The 14,755-nt window shown below is 28.6% G+C and overlaps 2 protein-coding genes across 2 annotated transcripts; both read right to left on the bottom strand.

Moving 5' to 3' along the window:
- Nucleotides 1-4,209: 4,209 nt before the first annotated feature.
- Nucleotides 4,210-6,974, bottom strand: LOC110626477 (probable E3 ubiquitin-protein ligase LOG2). Its single transcript, XM_021772396.1, has 3 exons — nt 6,400-6,974; nt 5,416-5,905; nt 4,210-4,761 (listed from the first exon to the last, which is right to left on the bottom strand). The coding sequence occupies exons 1-3, from the start codon at nt 6,780-6,782 to the stop codon at nt 4,645-4,647; spliced, it is 990 nt and encodes a 329-aa protein (XP_021628088.1). The 5' UTR covers nt 6,783-6,974; the 3' UTR covers nt 4,210-4,644.
- Nucleotides 6,975-10,440: 3,466 nt separating this feature from the next.
- Nucleotides 10,441-12,801, bottom strand: LOC110626474 (F-box/kelch-repeat protein At5g60570). Its single transcript, XM_021772393.2, has 2 exons — nt 12,642-12,801; nt 10,441-12,380 (listed from the first exon to the last, which is right to left on the bottom strand). Exon 2 carries the CDS (start codon nt 11,896-11,898, stop codon nt 10,768-10,770), a length of 1,131 nt encoding a protein of 376 aa, XP_021628085.1. The 5' UTR covers nt 11,899-12,380; nt 12,642-12,801; the 3' UTR covers nt 10,441-10,767.
- Between the last annotated feature and the right edge of the window lie 1,954 nt (nt 12,802-14,755).

The following is a 14,755-nucleotide window of genomic DNA, read 5'->3' as shown; positions in this document are numbered from 1 at the left end:
AAATATATTATTTTAATGAGTATCAATAATTAATATTTTAATATAATTTAAATTAATGATGATAAAAAATTCAAATTTTATTAATTTTAATAATATTCAAATTATTTTTAATAAATATATTCAAATTTATTTTTTAATTTATTTGATTTTTAATTTTAATTTAATTTAATTATAATTTTAAATGAAATATTTCTAAGAGTTTATAATTTATTTTTTATTTTTTTTGTATTGGTAGATAGAACTTTATGTGTAATTATCAATTATTTATGATATTACCACTAGTAAATCAAAAATTATAATTTTCACCTAAAAAAGTAAAAGATTAATTATAGTCGTTGTATTTAATTAGTTTAATAAATTTAAAATAATTAAATTCAATCTAATTTATAACTATAAATTATATATTATCCAGTAAATTTAGCCATTTTAAATTTATTAAACTAATTATTAATTTTAACCATTTTAAATTTATTAAACTAATTATTATTTTTTAATTTAATTAAAGTGAATATAATAAATATAATTAATTTTTTAAATGAGAAGAATCATACTTTTTAATTTATTAGAATTAATATTATCACTTCAGAAAAAATGAAATGTAAGTTATGGATTTTTAAAACTATGTTATTCAAAATTATAAATAAATCAAATTAAAATTAAAAATCAAACAAAGCTAAAAATTAATTTGAGATATATTATTAAAAAAAGTAGAATATAATTATTAAAATTCATAAAATTTAAAATTTTTAATAATTATTAGTTATATAAAAAATATTAATTTTTAATATTTACTAAAATAATATCATAATATTTATATTAAATTTAAATAATTAATTTAAAGCATATTAATTAACTTTTGTAATTCAAAATATCTCTATTAAAATATAAAAAATTCAATGTGTTTTTACAATTATTTTTAAAAATATAAGTTACGGAATATAATTAAACTTTAATTTATATAAAAAAATTAAAAATAATTATAATAATTTGATTTAAAATTAATTAAAGATATATATAATAAATGTATAAATTGAATGTAAATTGAATTATAGGATAATAGAGTAGTGAAATTTAGAGTCAGATTGCAATAGCATCATTGTGATGATAACAATATTTAATTATTTGAGTTGTAAGTACTCTCATGGGTATTACTCTCTCATTTTCATTATTTTTTCTTATACTTTCGGTAACAATATTATCTTATTTTATCATATATTACTACCAAAAATATCTAATATTTCAGCATTTTAAAATCAAAATGTAGGTAATTGAAAATAAAGTATTTAATATTTTAATTTAATTTAATTTCTAAATAATAAATTGAAATTTTGAAATATCTTTTGAGTTTTTTTCATTTTTTTAAAATTAAAAATAGAATAACCCATTTCTCAAAAAGTATGTCTAATAACATTAACCAAATAATTTACAGTTTCCAATAAATTCTACTTCATTTTAATTACTCCAACTACTCTATCCCTATCTATATACACACGCTAAAAATAATAATTTACAACAAAAGAAAACTCATATTTTAGTTATTATTATTTTAATAAAAAATAATTTAATTCTTTAAATTTTATTATATTAATAAAATATTTTTTCTATTTAAATTTACTATTAAACTATAATAATATAATCTTTCAAATTTTATTTTTTTTATAATAGTTTATTTCATTTAATTTTTATAATTTATAATATTTTAGTTCTTATAATTTTAATTTTTATAATAATTTATTATTAAATAAAATGACTATTTTGTAATTTAAAAAAAAAAGGCTTTTGCAGATAAGTAAGGTGGATATTCGATCAATTCGATTTGAATCGAATTGAATCAAATAAATTAAAAATTAAAATTTTAATATTTATAAAAAATTGAATCGATTTTGATAAAAAATTAAATCGAATCAAATCGATTTGATTCAATTTAATTAATTTATATTTTTAATAATTTTTTTATATTTTACATTTTATTTTTAATATTTTAAAATTTAATTGAAATATTTTAATTTTAATATATTTTAATCTATATTATTATTATTATTATCACTAATTAGTTTAATTTATTTTTTTAATTTTTTATTAAAATTAAATCAAATTAAAATAATTAAATTTTTAAAATTAAAAATTAAATCAAATCAAAGAGAAATAAAAAAATTAAATTAAAATTTTAAATTAATTTAGTTCAATCTTTTTTATTTAAATAAAATTCTGTTTCTTGGAAGTGGGAAGAAGGAAAAGGAAAAGGAAAAGGCAGTCAAATAGTTGAAAGTAGAAGAGTAAAATAAGGGTTAATAGAGGAAGTGGGATACATGTGAACCTAATGTCCCCAATTTACAATACCACTCCTCCTACTTCTCTCAAACACAATAAATTATTAAATTTAATCTCTATTTTTAATAATTTAAAAATTAGTAATTAAAAATATATCATTATATTACTCTCAACCCTCTATGTTAAAAAAAAAATAGAAAAATCAATTTATATTTAATAATTGCAGTGAATATTAAAATTACAAAAATGAAAAAACTATTTTAAAGTTTTTTTTTTTCAGTAAAAAAATCAGTACTAGATTGTAATTTTATTAAACTTTAAGGTCTATGTCATAAATTATTCGAAATGATTGATGGCATATGGACGCATGGCTGCTAATGAAGCGATTACAGAATAATTAAAGAAATGCCACTTGAAAAATAATATTCATTGTCTGTTTATGCGTATTCTTAAAGATAAGATCATTGTCTTTGAATTATATGGACACCTCATCTTAATGATATTTTTATTATTATTATTATTTTTAATTTATTTTTCTGTCATTTCTTTTTCAATCTTTTTCATTAATAATGCATGGCTCCAAAAAATTGAGCATGCTTTAATTTTAATTTAAAAAAAAGGTCGATGAACTATTTAATTATACACAAAATGGTACTGTTAGATTAATTAATTTTATAAAAAAAAATAAGTTTTGTAATGTGATGATGTGGCAAAGCAATTTTCTGTGCTCAACATTCAGCCTCTGCTCCCTAAACACTTATTTACTATCCTCATTATTTTATAAATCTATAAAATATAAAAAGTTGGCATATTCTTATCAATATTGTCATGTCATATTCAAAGAATAATTTTTTCTATTTTATGCCATGTGTTACTTTTTATTTATTATATTCTGTATTAAATATTTAATTATTTTTTAAAAAATATTATTATTTAATATTTATAATACGAAAAAATTTATTCATCAATTTTTTAATTTTATAAATCATATTAAAATATTCTTAATATTTTAAAAAGTCTATTAATTAATTTTTATATTAATTTTAACCGTTAAATATTATAAAATAATTTAAAAACCTTGGTGTAAAAAGCTTCATGCTAGGACTTAGTAAAGAGAGGAGGAACCACTGACCAAGGGACAACAAAAAGAAGCCTACATCAATTTCAGCAAGTTTGAAGGTTTAGTGGATGAAGTAGGCATGAAACATAACTAATTAAGTCCACTCAAACGTAAAAGGGAAGGCAGGTATGGGGATAGTGAATGAATATCTATAACAAGTAACCACTACAATACTAAATAATATTTGTAGTCAAACATAAATAGAAAATGATGTACATATCTTTTTGTTTTTTACAGGGTTCCTATTTTCCCTTTAATTTGTTTTATTGGGTATAAAGTTCTCGGCTTGTGAGAAGTTGACACATGGGTGAATTTAATCTTCGAGTTCTTTTCTTTGAGATGGGATTACATTCAATCTCTCAAGAGACTACCACAAAAACTCTATCGACCACCCACCTGAATGATCTTTTGTTACAGATCCCTTTTCCTAGAAATGGTTATGGTTTGTTGGGAAATCTGCATTTTTGAACTTCTTCAACTTTGTTCTCCTTTGTCCCTTTGTTACAGATCGATTTTTGCTAGAAATGGTTATGGTTTGCTGGGAAATTTGCATCATTGAACTTCTTCAACTTTGTTCACCTTTGTCGCAAAGATTTCCGGATAGATTGAACCTTTGCTTCCATCTCGTTCGCTGCTTGATCCAGATGCAGCATACATTTTGATGAAGCTCTCTCTCGTATTTATCATCAATATTACTTGGAATAGTCTTACCCTAAAGTGATGATAATGATTATCATGAAATTAACCCCACAAATTTGTTTAGAGTTAATTAAAATCATTTTACAAAGAGTTTGCATGCATAGCACTAAAAGGAGGAATTTCCACATGATATGTCTTGCTCAAATGTTCCATTCATATTTTCTATGGTTGATTACACATTATTTCGCTCACTCACAAGCCTTCAGCTACAGTATAAAGTCGTGAATAAGCCACTCTCACAGATCAACAAGGGACCAGCAAGATTAGCTGCGCAACATCAATAATGAAATGATGCAACTCAACCATAGTTTCTTGCCAGAAACTATCTTATTTACATGGTAACTCTTGATCGGCAGACAACCGACCATGACTATTTTAAAAAGCTTATAAAACAGGAATTAAATTGTATACATATGATCATAAAGAATTCCATTAGGGTGAGACAAGGAAATAAAATTCACACCATATCTTCCATTTCTGAGAGGAAGATATGGAAGAGAAACTGAATAAATTACCGAGTACCCAGAAACCTTGCAATTAGGGTAGAAAATCATTCAATCATCACCTCCGTCCTTCACCTTAATTTCCAGGAGGCGCTCAACTGGTTGCCTGCAGATGGGGCATCGGTCTGTTTGAAATCGCAAAACCTTGGCACATGTACTGCACATACACTGCATAGATAAAAAAAAATAAAACAGCCACAAGTAAGATTGATCTGTGTACACTCAGATTTCCGAAAAAATAAAAATTGGATGTCTATCACGCAATGTCTATGAATGCTACACATCTATATAGAGTGGGTTATTAATAAATTCAATATTGATGCATCATCCACCTCTCTCAATTTCGAAAGATGGATGGAGGCAATGGAAGACAGGTGGGACTGTTCATCGGACCACAAGATTATCGTATAGTCCAGCCAACCTATGAGATAAGACAGAAGGAACATCCAACCAAGCAAGGTAGTGGGCACGACATCAATTATTTCAAAAGCCCTAACGATGTTGGTCAATAATATAAATTCAAGAGCATTTATTAACTTCCTCTTATTATCAATAGTTGGTATAAAGCGTCATTCAGTCAAGACAAGCATCAAAAGCCAGACGCCATAGAGACTACTGCTTTTGTTGGACCACGAACTCAAGCAAACATGAACATCACACAGAAAAGACCACAGGACAACAACTGCTGGTAGGAACAAATAAAGTTCAAGAGATATTGGTATCTTCATTATCTAAAATGTCATCAATAGAAAAGATAGTTATTTTCTTATAAATGAAAGGGACATGAATTTTGGAAAATAGGGTATTTGTATTTCTGTTTACCATGTGTCGGCATGGGAGAACAGTAGTGTCTCGTGGTTCTGACAAGCAGATCACACATTCTTTTCCAGAATCATTCTCATCAGATTCAACTTCCACAGAGTTCCCAATCCCATAAATCTCCTGCAGCTCATATCTCGTACTATTCACCCATAGGATCTGTTTCATCACCCGGGCGAGGTACTTATCATTCATTTTTTTATCAAACACAGCCAAGGTGATCTGCGCATTCCCAGTTGAATTAGCTTCCAATTCATCATTATTCAATGGGCACACCTCAGCCTTCACCATGAGAGGATAAACTCCCTCAGGACTTTCCTCCTTTAACTCTTTATCCTCAAACATTGAGAAATCAATACCTGTTCCAGAAGGCTGTCTAAACTTCTGATCAAGACCTTGCTCAAAAAATACTTTTACAGGTTGAAGCACATTTTCTTTTGTTGCAATCAGGTTACAGTTTACACCTTCTTTAGCGAAAAAACCAATTGTAATGCTGCCACATAAAACAGAAAAAAGGAGAACAAATAAATAAATACACCATGCCAATTAAAATTACATACGTACATGGTCAATATTTAAGTAAAAAAAGAAAAACCTTCAGTTTAACTATGAAATAAACAAGAATTCAAGCACATCAGGGCAATACAGATTAAGAGTAAGATAAAGAGAAGAAAAAAATAACCCTAGTTCAAAACTTCTTCCGTCTGCCAATTTTCTTAAACATCGACTTCCCTGCAACTGGGAAAAGGAGGTTCCTATAAGCAGATAACATTAAATACTTCTGAGAAAAATACTTACACTCCAACTAGTTTATCAAATCAAAGCAATCAGCGCTAACAAACAACTTCATCAGCAATTTGGGGTCAAAATTCTGAAATAAACAGCACTACAGAACAAACCCTAACATTACTGTAGCTTCACCAAAAAGGCCAAACTTTTTCATCAAACTGCGCCTCCAGCAATAGCAATAAAACATAGAAAAATTACCTTCCGGGGGCTGTGGCGTCAAAAGTAAACGCGATGAGGAACTTTCCAGGATTCTCATCGTCCTCCTCAACTCTAATGCTATCTTTCCTTATATTCACATCATTTCTTATTGTAACCGCCTTTTGATGCTCAACGGGAGGCGAAACCATCGGCGGAGCAACACCACAAGGATAGCGATGGAAATTATGAGGAACCGGACCAAACGGCACAGGTTGAGACGGGTAATATCCAGGAGGATACTGATGATACTGGTAAGGTAAATTAGGATTTGGATACTGAGATGGCGCAGCAAATGCATATTGGCTCGCCGTGACTGGGGGCTGAGGCACAGGTGATGGTCGGTGATGATGATACCTACGGCTATTGCTCGCTGAATTTCCCATTTTGCCAAAAAGCTTGGTGTTTGGACGACGAGAAAAAGCGAGAAAGAGAAAAGGAAATTGAGGATTTGGTAAAGAGAGAGAAAATTAAGAAAAGCCACCAGAAACGGCGAGTCTTACAAGGACGCGACGCGAGGCAGTTGGCGATTTGGGTGCTTACCAGCTTAGCTGATCTCCCCAAAGAGGCTGTGTGCCATGTCATGTCGAATAGGGTCACGTGGCAGACTTGTAGTGTAGGATTGACTGCTTGCTTGGGCCTCTTGTGGTAGATTAGTTGATTAGTGGACCCACTTCCTGCTATGGGTTTTCGCCTAATGGACTCGTTATTCAGATTTTGGGCTAAGAAAAGTCACACTAACAAAGCATAATATCGGACCAATTGGCTCACCAATCACTGGGCCTAGGAGTTTGTGGTCAAAGGACGCCTTAAATTGGATTGGAACCAACCTCCAACCTGGCTATCAAGAGTCGCAAGGGTTTTATATTCTGCATTCGAACCGGTCCAGTTGAAATTAAATCAAATCGATTTGAATAAATTAAAATTTAAAAATTTAAAAATTAAATTAAACTAAATTTAAAAAAAATCAATTTAAATAGAATCATTTTAATTTAATTTAATTTAGCCGATAAAAATTTTTAATGAGTTTTATATTTTTTACATAATTCAATTGAAATATTTTAATTTTAATTAAGATTTAATCTTTTAATATTATTAAAATGACATAAAATTAATAATTAATTAGTTTAATTTAATTTTTTAATTAAAATTGAATAAAATTAAAATAATTAAATTTTTTAAAATTAAAATCAAACTAAATCAATATAAAATTAAATTAATATTTATAACCTAATTCAATTTAATTGATTGTGCAATTTAAACCGATATTATTGTTAACCCTATTCACATGGTTTCATATTATTTCTTATTTTTTCCATTATATGCCACTTTATTAAGTTCGCATGGTTTTATATCATATTATATGGCTGTTACTTTTTTATTATTTTATTATTTTTTAAAATACTTTTTATTAAAAAAATAATTTTTTTTCATTTTATAATTTTTATTTATCTTACTTTTTCCTTTTTCATTTTATAATTTTTATTTATCTTACTTTTCACTTTTTCAAGATAATTCTTTTTTTTATTATATCCATTTTAAGGAAATTAAATTTTACTAAACACTAAAATAAATTTAATTTTTTTTAAATAAAATAAAATTACAATAACCAATTATATTATTATAATGTAAAAAAAATAAATAAATAATTTTAAAACATTAAAAAAATAGATAAAAATGATATGGGTATAAATGAACCAAATTATTCATGAGCTAACTTGATAAAAACTCGATCGGACTCGGCTCATTTTCTAAACGAGCCGAGTTCAATATTACTTTTTAGACTCGTTTAATAAATAAGTCGAGTTTGAATTTAGCAATATTCAGTTCGTTTAGATCACGAGTTCAGCTCGTTTCAAGTTTATGAATAAGTTTGCAAGCTGACTCGTGAACAGACTCGCGAATAAACTTGTGAACGCTCGTTCGCCAACACTAATCCCACATCAAAAGTGATGACCGTTGGGTCTCACTACCCTGAATAAGGTCGATCCAAGAAGACAGCTGACCCAAAACTTGTGAAACTCTACTAGTGACACCTTCTACATTTCTATATTGAGGACCTTTCCATTAAATCAAGCAGACAATCCTTCAACATTTCTATATCGAGGAGGACAATCCTTCTAAATTTTTTTTTATTAATTTTGAGTTTAAGAGATTTTAATTAAATAAAAAATTTAATTTAAAAATCTCTTAATGATCTTGTAATTTAAATTTGTTTATAATTTAAATGAATTTAAATTATATTGAACTTGTTTATAATATAATCGAGGTCAAATTGAAATCTAAATGAGCTCAAATTCGAGTTTTTGAGTGGAGTTTGAATAGGTACGTTAATATGATAAACGAGTTTATTACGAATTAAGTTCAAGTTTAATATTTATTTTATAAATCTAGTAAACGAGTTTATTATGAACGAGTTCGAACCGAACTCGAATTTAATATTTATTTTATAAATCAAGTTTGAACTTATAAATGAAATTTCAATCGAATTTGAGTTTTTAAATTTATTTTTTAATCAAATCTGAATTTATCAAAATTCGATTCGACTCAATTCGATTACAGTTCTAAAAAATTATGAAAAGAAAAGAGTAACGAATCAAAAAAATATATATACTTCTCTCGGTAAACCATATATTTGGCTTAAAAACCTAATTCAATTAATTCATTTCATAATTTTAAAACCAACTCAACAAATTTTTATCAAGCTCAATTTTTATCAAACATAAATTTGACAACCATTTAAATTGAATAACTCAAATTTATATATTCATTATGCAAACTTTCACTACTTTGACATAAATATAGGGAGTTATAAAATTCATTATTATATAAAATTAAACTTATATTAAATGCACCACTTATTATTAGTATACTTTGATTGTTCATATTAAAATTATTTCTAAGAATAAGATTAAAGGAAAACATATGCTTATATAAACACTAGTTTTCCAACTATTATTTATATATGGAAATGGATATATTTAAACTATATATATATTTTACCCATTTCTCTACATAGTCGATAGTTGAAAAATACGTGCTTATATCGTACTTCTCTTCCTCTCACTTTCAAGAATGTTTCTGAAATTCCAAAGAACTATATTGTAGTGTGCAAAATAAACAAGCAATGGCTTTCTATGAAATCAATTCCAATGCACCAATGGATCCATCCATGCATCCACACATCAGCATTAAATCAGACAGTACTGAGCTTTCCCTTTAGTTGCATAAATAGTCTGAAAGACGAAAGGAGGAAGATGGAAAATCCAACAAGCTAAGGAAACCATCTAGTGGTGGATATATAGCTGATGTCATCTATTACAAGTTCAGTACTAACTTATAAAACCAACATGCGTGCGCACCATCCGGAATGATCTAATTCAGACATCATCAACATCAAGATGTCCATCTTTACAGTTAACAAAAATTATTTAATAACAGACTGAGTTAGAAGAAAATATGTTTTCATCATGCTTGCTTGCTCTCAAATAAGCTACACCACTTTTGCGGAGATGAATCTACTCCGGTAAAGCATATTAACATGTGAAAATCCGTTTGAATGGTGAATTATAAATGCAACAAAATGTAAACAAAGACAGGAAAATGTAAGGGTAATTTAAGCCTGGAAAAACACATTAAATGAAAGCACATAAATCATATATGAGTTTGCATGTTTTCTTCTTCTGAATAATCAAGTGAGTGAGGAGAATTGTCTTCAGATGATGTGATTATCTCAACTTATAATGTCATTTCGCCACTGAAATCACCAGCTGTTTCAATTAATTTCTTGTTTAGTGCCAAGGACAACAAACAAGACAAGGATAGTAAATGTAGTAAATGTAGATGGTCTGCTTAGCACTTTTCAAGAACTTGTAGAAATTTAAATAAATAAATTATGAATGCAAGGAATATCAAATGTAGCATTTTAAAAAATTATAAGCGAGCACCGGATATCATTTGCAGAAATCAGAGAAGTGTATTCTAATTAGGATAACAAATAAAGAATATTGATGGATGTAAGCAAAAATGAATCACACCAAATCAGGAAATAATAATGGTTTTCAATTTATTAGCTGTGATCAGAATGGAACTAAAAGGGGGAAAAAGAAAATAGAAAACGAGAGAACAGAGCTTTACCCCAGTAACCCTACTCAGTACTCTCCAAAGCAAATAAAATGCAGAACCTTGAAGTGAAACACACAAATTTCAATACAGGGATGTTAAGAAAGGAAGCCAGATTGTCATATAGAGAAGTGCTATCTCAGTGACAAATCAATTCTAGTCAATCAATTAACATTCAGGCAGCACTCTAAAAGTACAGGTCAAATTGAAGTAACCTGCACCCTTTGTTGAGTCCATCTAAAAGAATCCTCAACAACCCATAACAGCACAATTGTAAACAAACACACCAACATGCTCCTTCACACCGAGAATTTTCCAATCCAAAGTTCCATTATTGACTCCAGACTTTGGACACCAAGAGTTAAGAACAACAGCTTCACCTTCTGGGCCCCTCTGCCCACCCACAACTAGAAGTTCCTCTCCACAAGCCTTGAAAGCCAAGCCCCAACCATTTGAAGAATCGGCCCTCACAGGTAGCCTCCCCAACACATCCCATGTGTTTTTTACCTTGTCATACTTCTTCACCATGTTAGTTAAATACTCAACGGCATATAGCTGGTTATCCACAACGGCAACAAGTGGAGGAGCCTGAGCAGCCCTATTAACATTTGGATACATACCCTCTATAGTCCTCCATTTACTTGTCTGAAAATCATACTCCTCCCCACAAGTCAATGAAACAGTGGGACTTGACATCCCACCAATCACATAGAATTTGCCATCCATAAAAAAACCAGAGCATAATCTACGTGGCGAATGCATGTTTGGTAGTATTTCCCATTTGCCGGTTGAAGAGTCATACAACTCTGCTGAATTCAAAACTTTCCCATTCTTATCACTTCCTCCTGCAACAACAGCAACAGAACCATAGCTACCCGATCCAAACAAACACCGGGGACGATTCATGCCTTCACACTTGACCCAACCATGACGAATCAAACTATACTTCCAAATAGCAAAATCAAACAACTCCCGCCCAAAAACAAGTAATTCGCTACCCACAGCCAGCGATTCCTTATCTGCATGATTGAAACACTCATCACAAGGTATCTTAGGCAAAGCCATCCATTTCTTTCTCACAGGATCAAATGCCTCCCAACCCCTTGGATCACAAACTAAATACACCCAATGCTCTACTATACTCAATTGCTTCCTTAGCCCATATAAATATCCACTTTCAATTAGCTTATGGAACCTCTTGTTTATACATGATAATGAGGCATAGTCTGATCTACAAGCCCAGGCCAGACAATTCAATGCAACATCATCAATAAGACCAGGGAAGAGTGAATCACTTGATCCTAATCGCATACGACCATCATTTACTCCTCCCCTTGTATTTATTATTGAATGACTCATTACTTCCTCTTCTTCCTCCATCAATTTGAAATCTAAACAAATACTTTTCTGTATGTTAACCAATCTTTGCTATAATCCCAAGAAAAATCAAGCAAGTTCCTCTGAAGGAAAACAGTCCTGATTAATCATCAAACAGTTACACTTATGCCACAGTTCTTGATTATGCTCCCAATACCCTGAAAACCAATTTCGATCTTTGAAGACAACCAATCTCAATCTGTTTATCCCTTCCATCAATTCAACAAATCAATACTATATACCGCCATTTCACTCTTCCAACCCAATTCCCAAGCAAAGTATACTTAAACCCCCCCCCCCTTTTTTTTTGTATGTAAGTTCTAAAATGAAAACCAGAAGTCGAAATATGAGCAATTACGCTGAAAGTATAGAGAAAATAATCACCAACAAAGAATACAACAGAATCCCAGCAATATGACCGAATTACCAAGATTTGCCGGGAAATTATTCCAATTGGTGTCCAGCAATCCAAACAGAATTATTACCTGAAATTAATGAAAAATATTCAATAAAAATAAAAAATAAAAACAAACATGATAAATTAAATTGAGCAACAGGAAACGATACGAACGAGAACGGGCAAACAAACAATCATCCAATTAATTAACTAAACTAGGCTATAACTTGTCAGTTTCGATCCATATCAAGTCCCATGAAAGGAATCGATCCTAATATGTAGAGAGCTATAAAGCTAGCTATAAGTAAGTGTTCCACAGCAAGATACACAAAAAAATTGGTAAGCATACCGGAAATAATTAGAAAAAGACCGGATCTCGGATTTCAGGTCACCGGTAATTTGACGGCAAGCGTGTACCGTCCAACATGTCGCCGGAGTCCGGCGAGCTTAAAAGAAAGAGAGGTATCTGATAGTTCTGTATCGCAGTATCAGAAAGAAGCTGAACTGATAAAAAGAGAAAGGGTGCGTTATAAAACTGCAATGCTGTAGTTTTTGTTTTTCAAAAAGGTCCCTAAATTTTTTCATATTTTCATATAAACTCCATAATTTTTAGCCGTTTTCTCTTCTAAGATTTTCTGTAGGCGGCACGCAAAGAGAAGCAAATTTGTCTTCTTTATCAACTCTTTTTATTTTTTTTATTTTTGAGATAAAATCAAATTGTTTTTGGGATATTTACATTATTATTGTACATGTTATTTAATAATAATTAAATATGAGAATAAAGCATTTAATTTGTTATTACTTCAATAGGTGAAAGAAAAATTTGAAATTTAACCACCAAATGTTAGAGAAATGATAGGGATTGCTACAATAATTATTAAAGGCTCTCTTTTTCTCTAGTAGTTATTATTTGGATTGCTATAATTTTAAAAGATGTACATGGAAGCATTGAAGCACCAAGCATCTTCCTTTACTAACCTTTATCACACCTTATAAAGCAAAGTTTCTATCTTTGGCCAACTCTTCTTATATATCCATGACACAAAGCAAAGTTGCTAAAGAGGAACTCTAATTACTTGTCAATAAGAAAATAATGTTCACAAACTATATAGGGTCTTAGGTTCAACAACCATATTAATTCTTGTGAAAAAAACAGGACACCCACATTGCAACCTTAAAGAAATATGAATAGTTTTAATTATAAAGGTATTGTGCTGTTCCACATGGACACCGGACATACTTCTAATACTAACGGTTAAAAAGATAAATTTACCTTTAAATTATATAATATAATTTTTTTAAAATTTATTCTACACTCTTATTATAAAAAAAATAAAATTATTATTTGAAAGAATTTAAAAATATAAATTACGCTCTCTACAGTCAATTTAATTTAATTTAAATTTATTTAATTTTTCAATAATAATTCAAAAATAAAATTATACTAAAAAATAAATTTTAATATTTTTTTACTTTAATAGGGATAAAATTTGACTTTTTACTATTATTAAATATAAGAATTTGGATAACTTTCTTAAATGTTACATTTAAGGTTGAGTTAACCTCGTCTATTTAATAACATGATATTAGTATATATCTCTGCTTTGGTATCGGATGAGCAGTATTCCATTTAAACAGAATCAATAACAGATTTAATTAAATTAATTTAAACAATTCAGTTTAATTTTATATTTTTTAATTTTATTTTATTTTTTTAAAAAATTAATTATTTTAATTTGATTTGTTTCAATTTTAATCAAAAGAAAATTTGACAAAACTGAATGGAGTAGTTACCAATATTATGTCATTTGGACATTTAAAGAAATCATTCTCTAATCAACATTAAAATATTTTAAATGAACCATAAAATATTAAAAATAAGGTGTAAAAAATAAAAAATACATTAAAAATAAAAAATTCAACTGACTCAATCGAATTAAATTAAATTAAACAAATTAAATCGGTTCGATTTAGATTAATTTCTTTCTAATTTAATTTAATTTTATTTTAATTTTTAATTTATTTGATTTGATTCAATTTTAAACGAAAACTGACTTAATACTCGCTCCGCATTAATATTGGCCACTTACAGATATATATGCTAGAGAAAACTTCAAATTTCATTTGTTTATATTTACGCATGAGACGATGCGTTGTCCTACGGTATAAGAATTTAGACAATCTTTTGCTTTGAATTAGCTTTTAAAATGGAATTAGATTCAGATTATTTATTCAACATATTTTTGTTAAAAAAAAAATATTGAGGCTATTCTAAGGTTTTTTTAAAAAAATTTTAGAGAGTTGGTCAGTTGATTCTATGATGATAAATAGTTTATATATGCAAAAAGAAAAGAGAAGAGAAGAAAGTGAGAGAAAGACATTAACTCAAGAGTTGTTAGGCATATTTCCTCTATCTATCTCCTCTACCATATTTGTTTCTATGTGCTTTAAATGTGAGGCAAA

The sequence above is a fragment of the Manihot esculenta genome, chromosome 11, assembly GCF_001659605.2.
Source record: "Manihot esculenta cultivar AM560-2 chromosome 11, M.esculenta_v8, whole genome shotgun sequence".
NCBI classification, from domain to species: Eukaryota; Viridiplantae; Streptophyta; class Magnoliopsida; order Malpighiales; family Euphorbiaceae; genus Manihot; species Manihot esculenta.
This window is presented reverse-complemented; position numbering and strand designations above follow the sequence as displayed.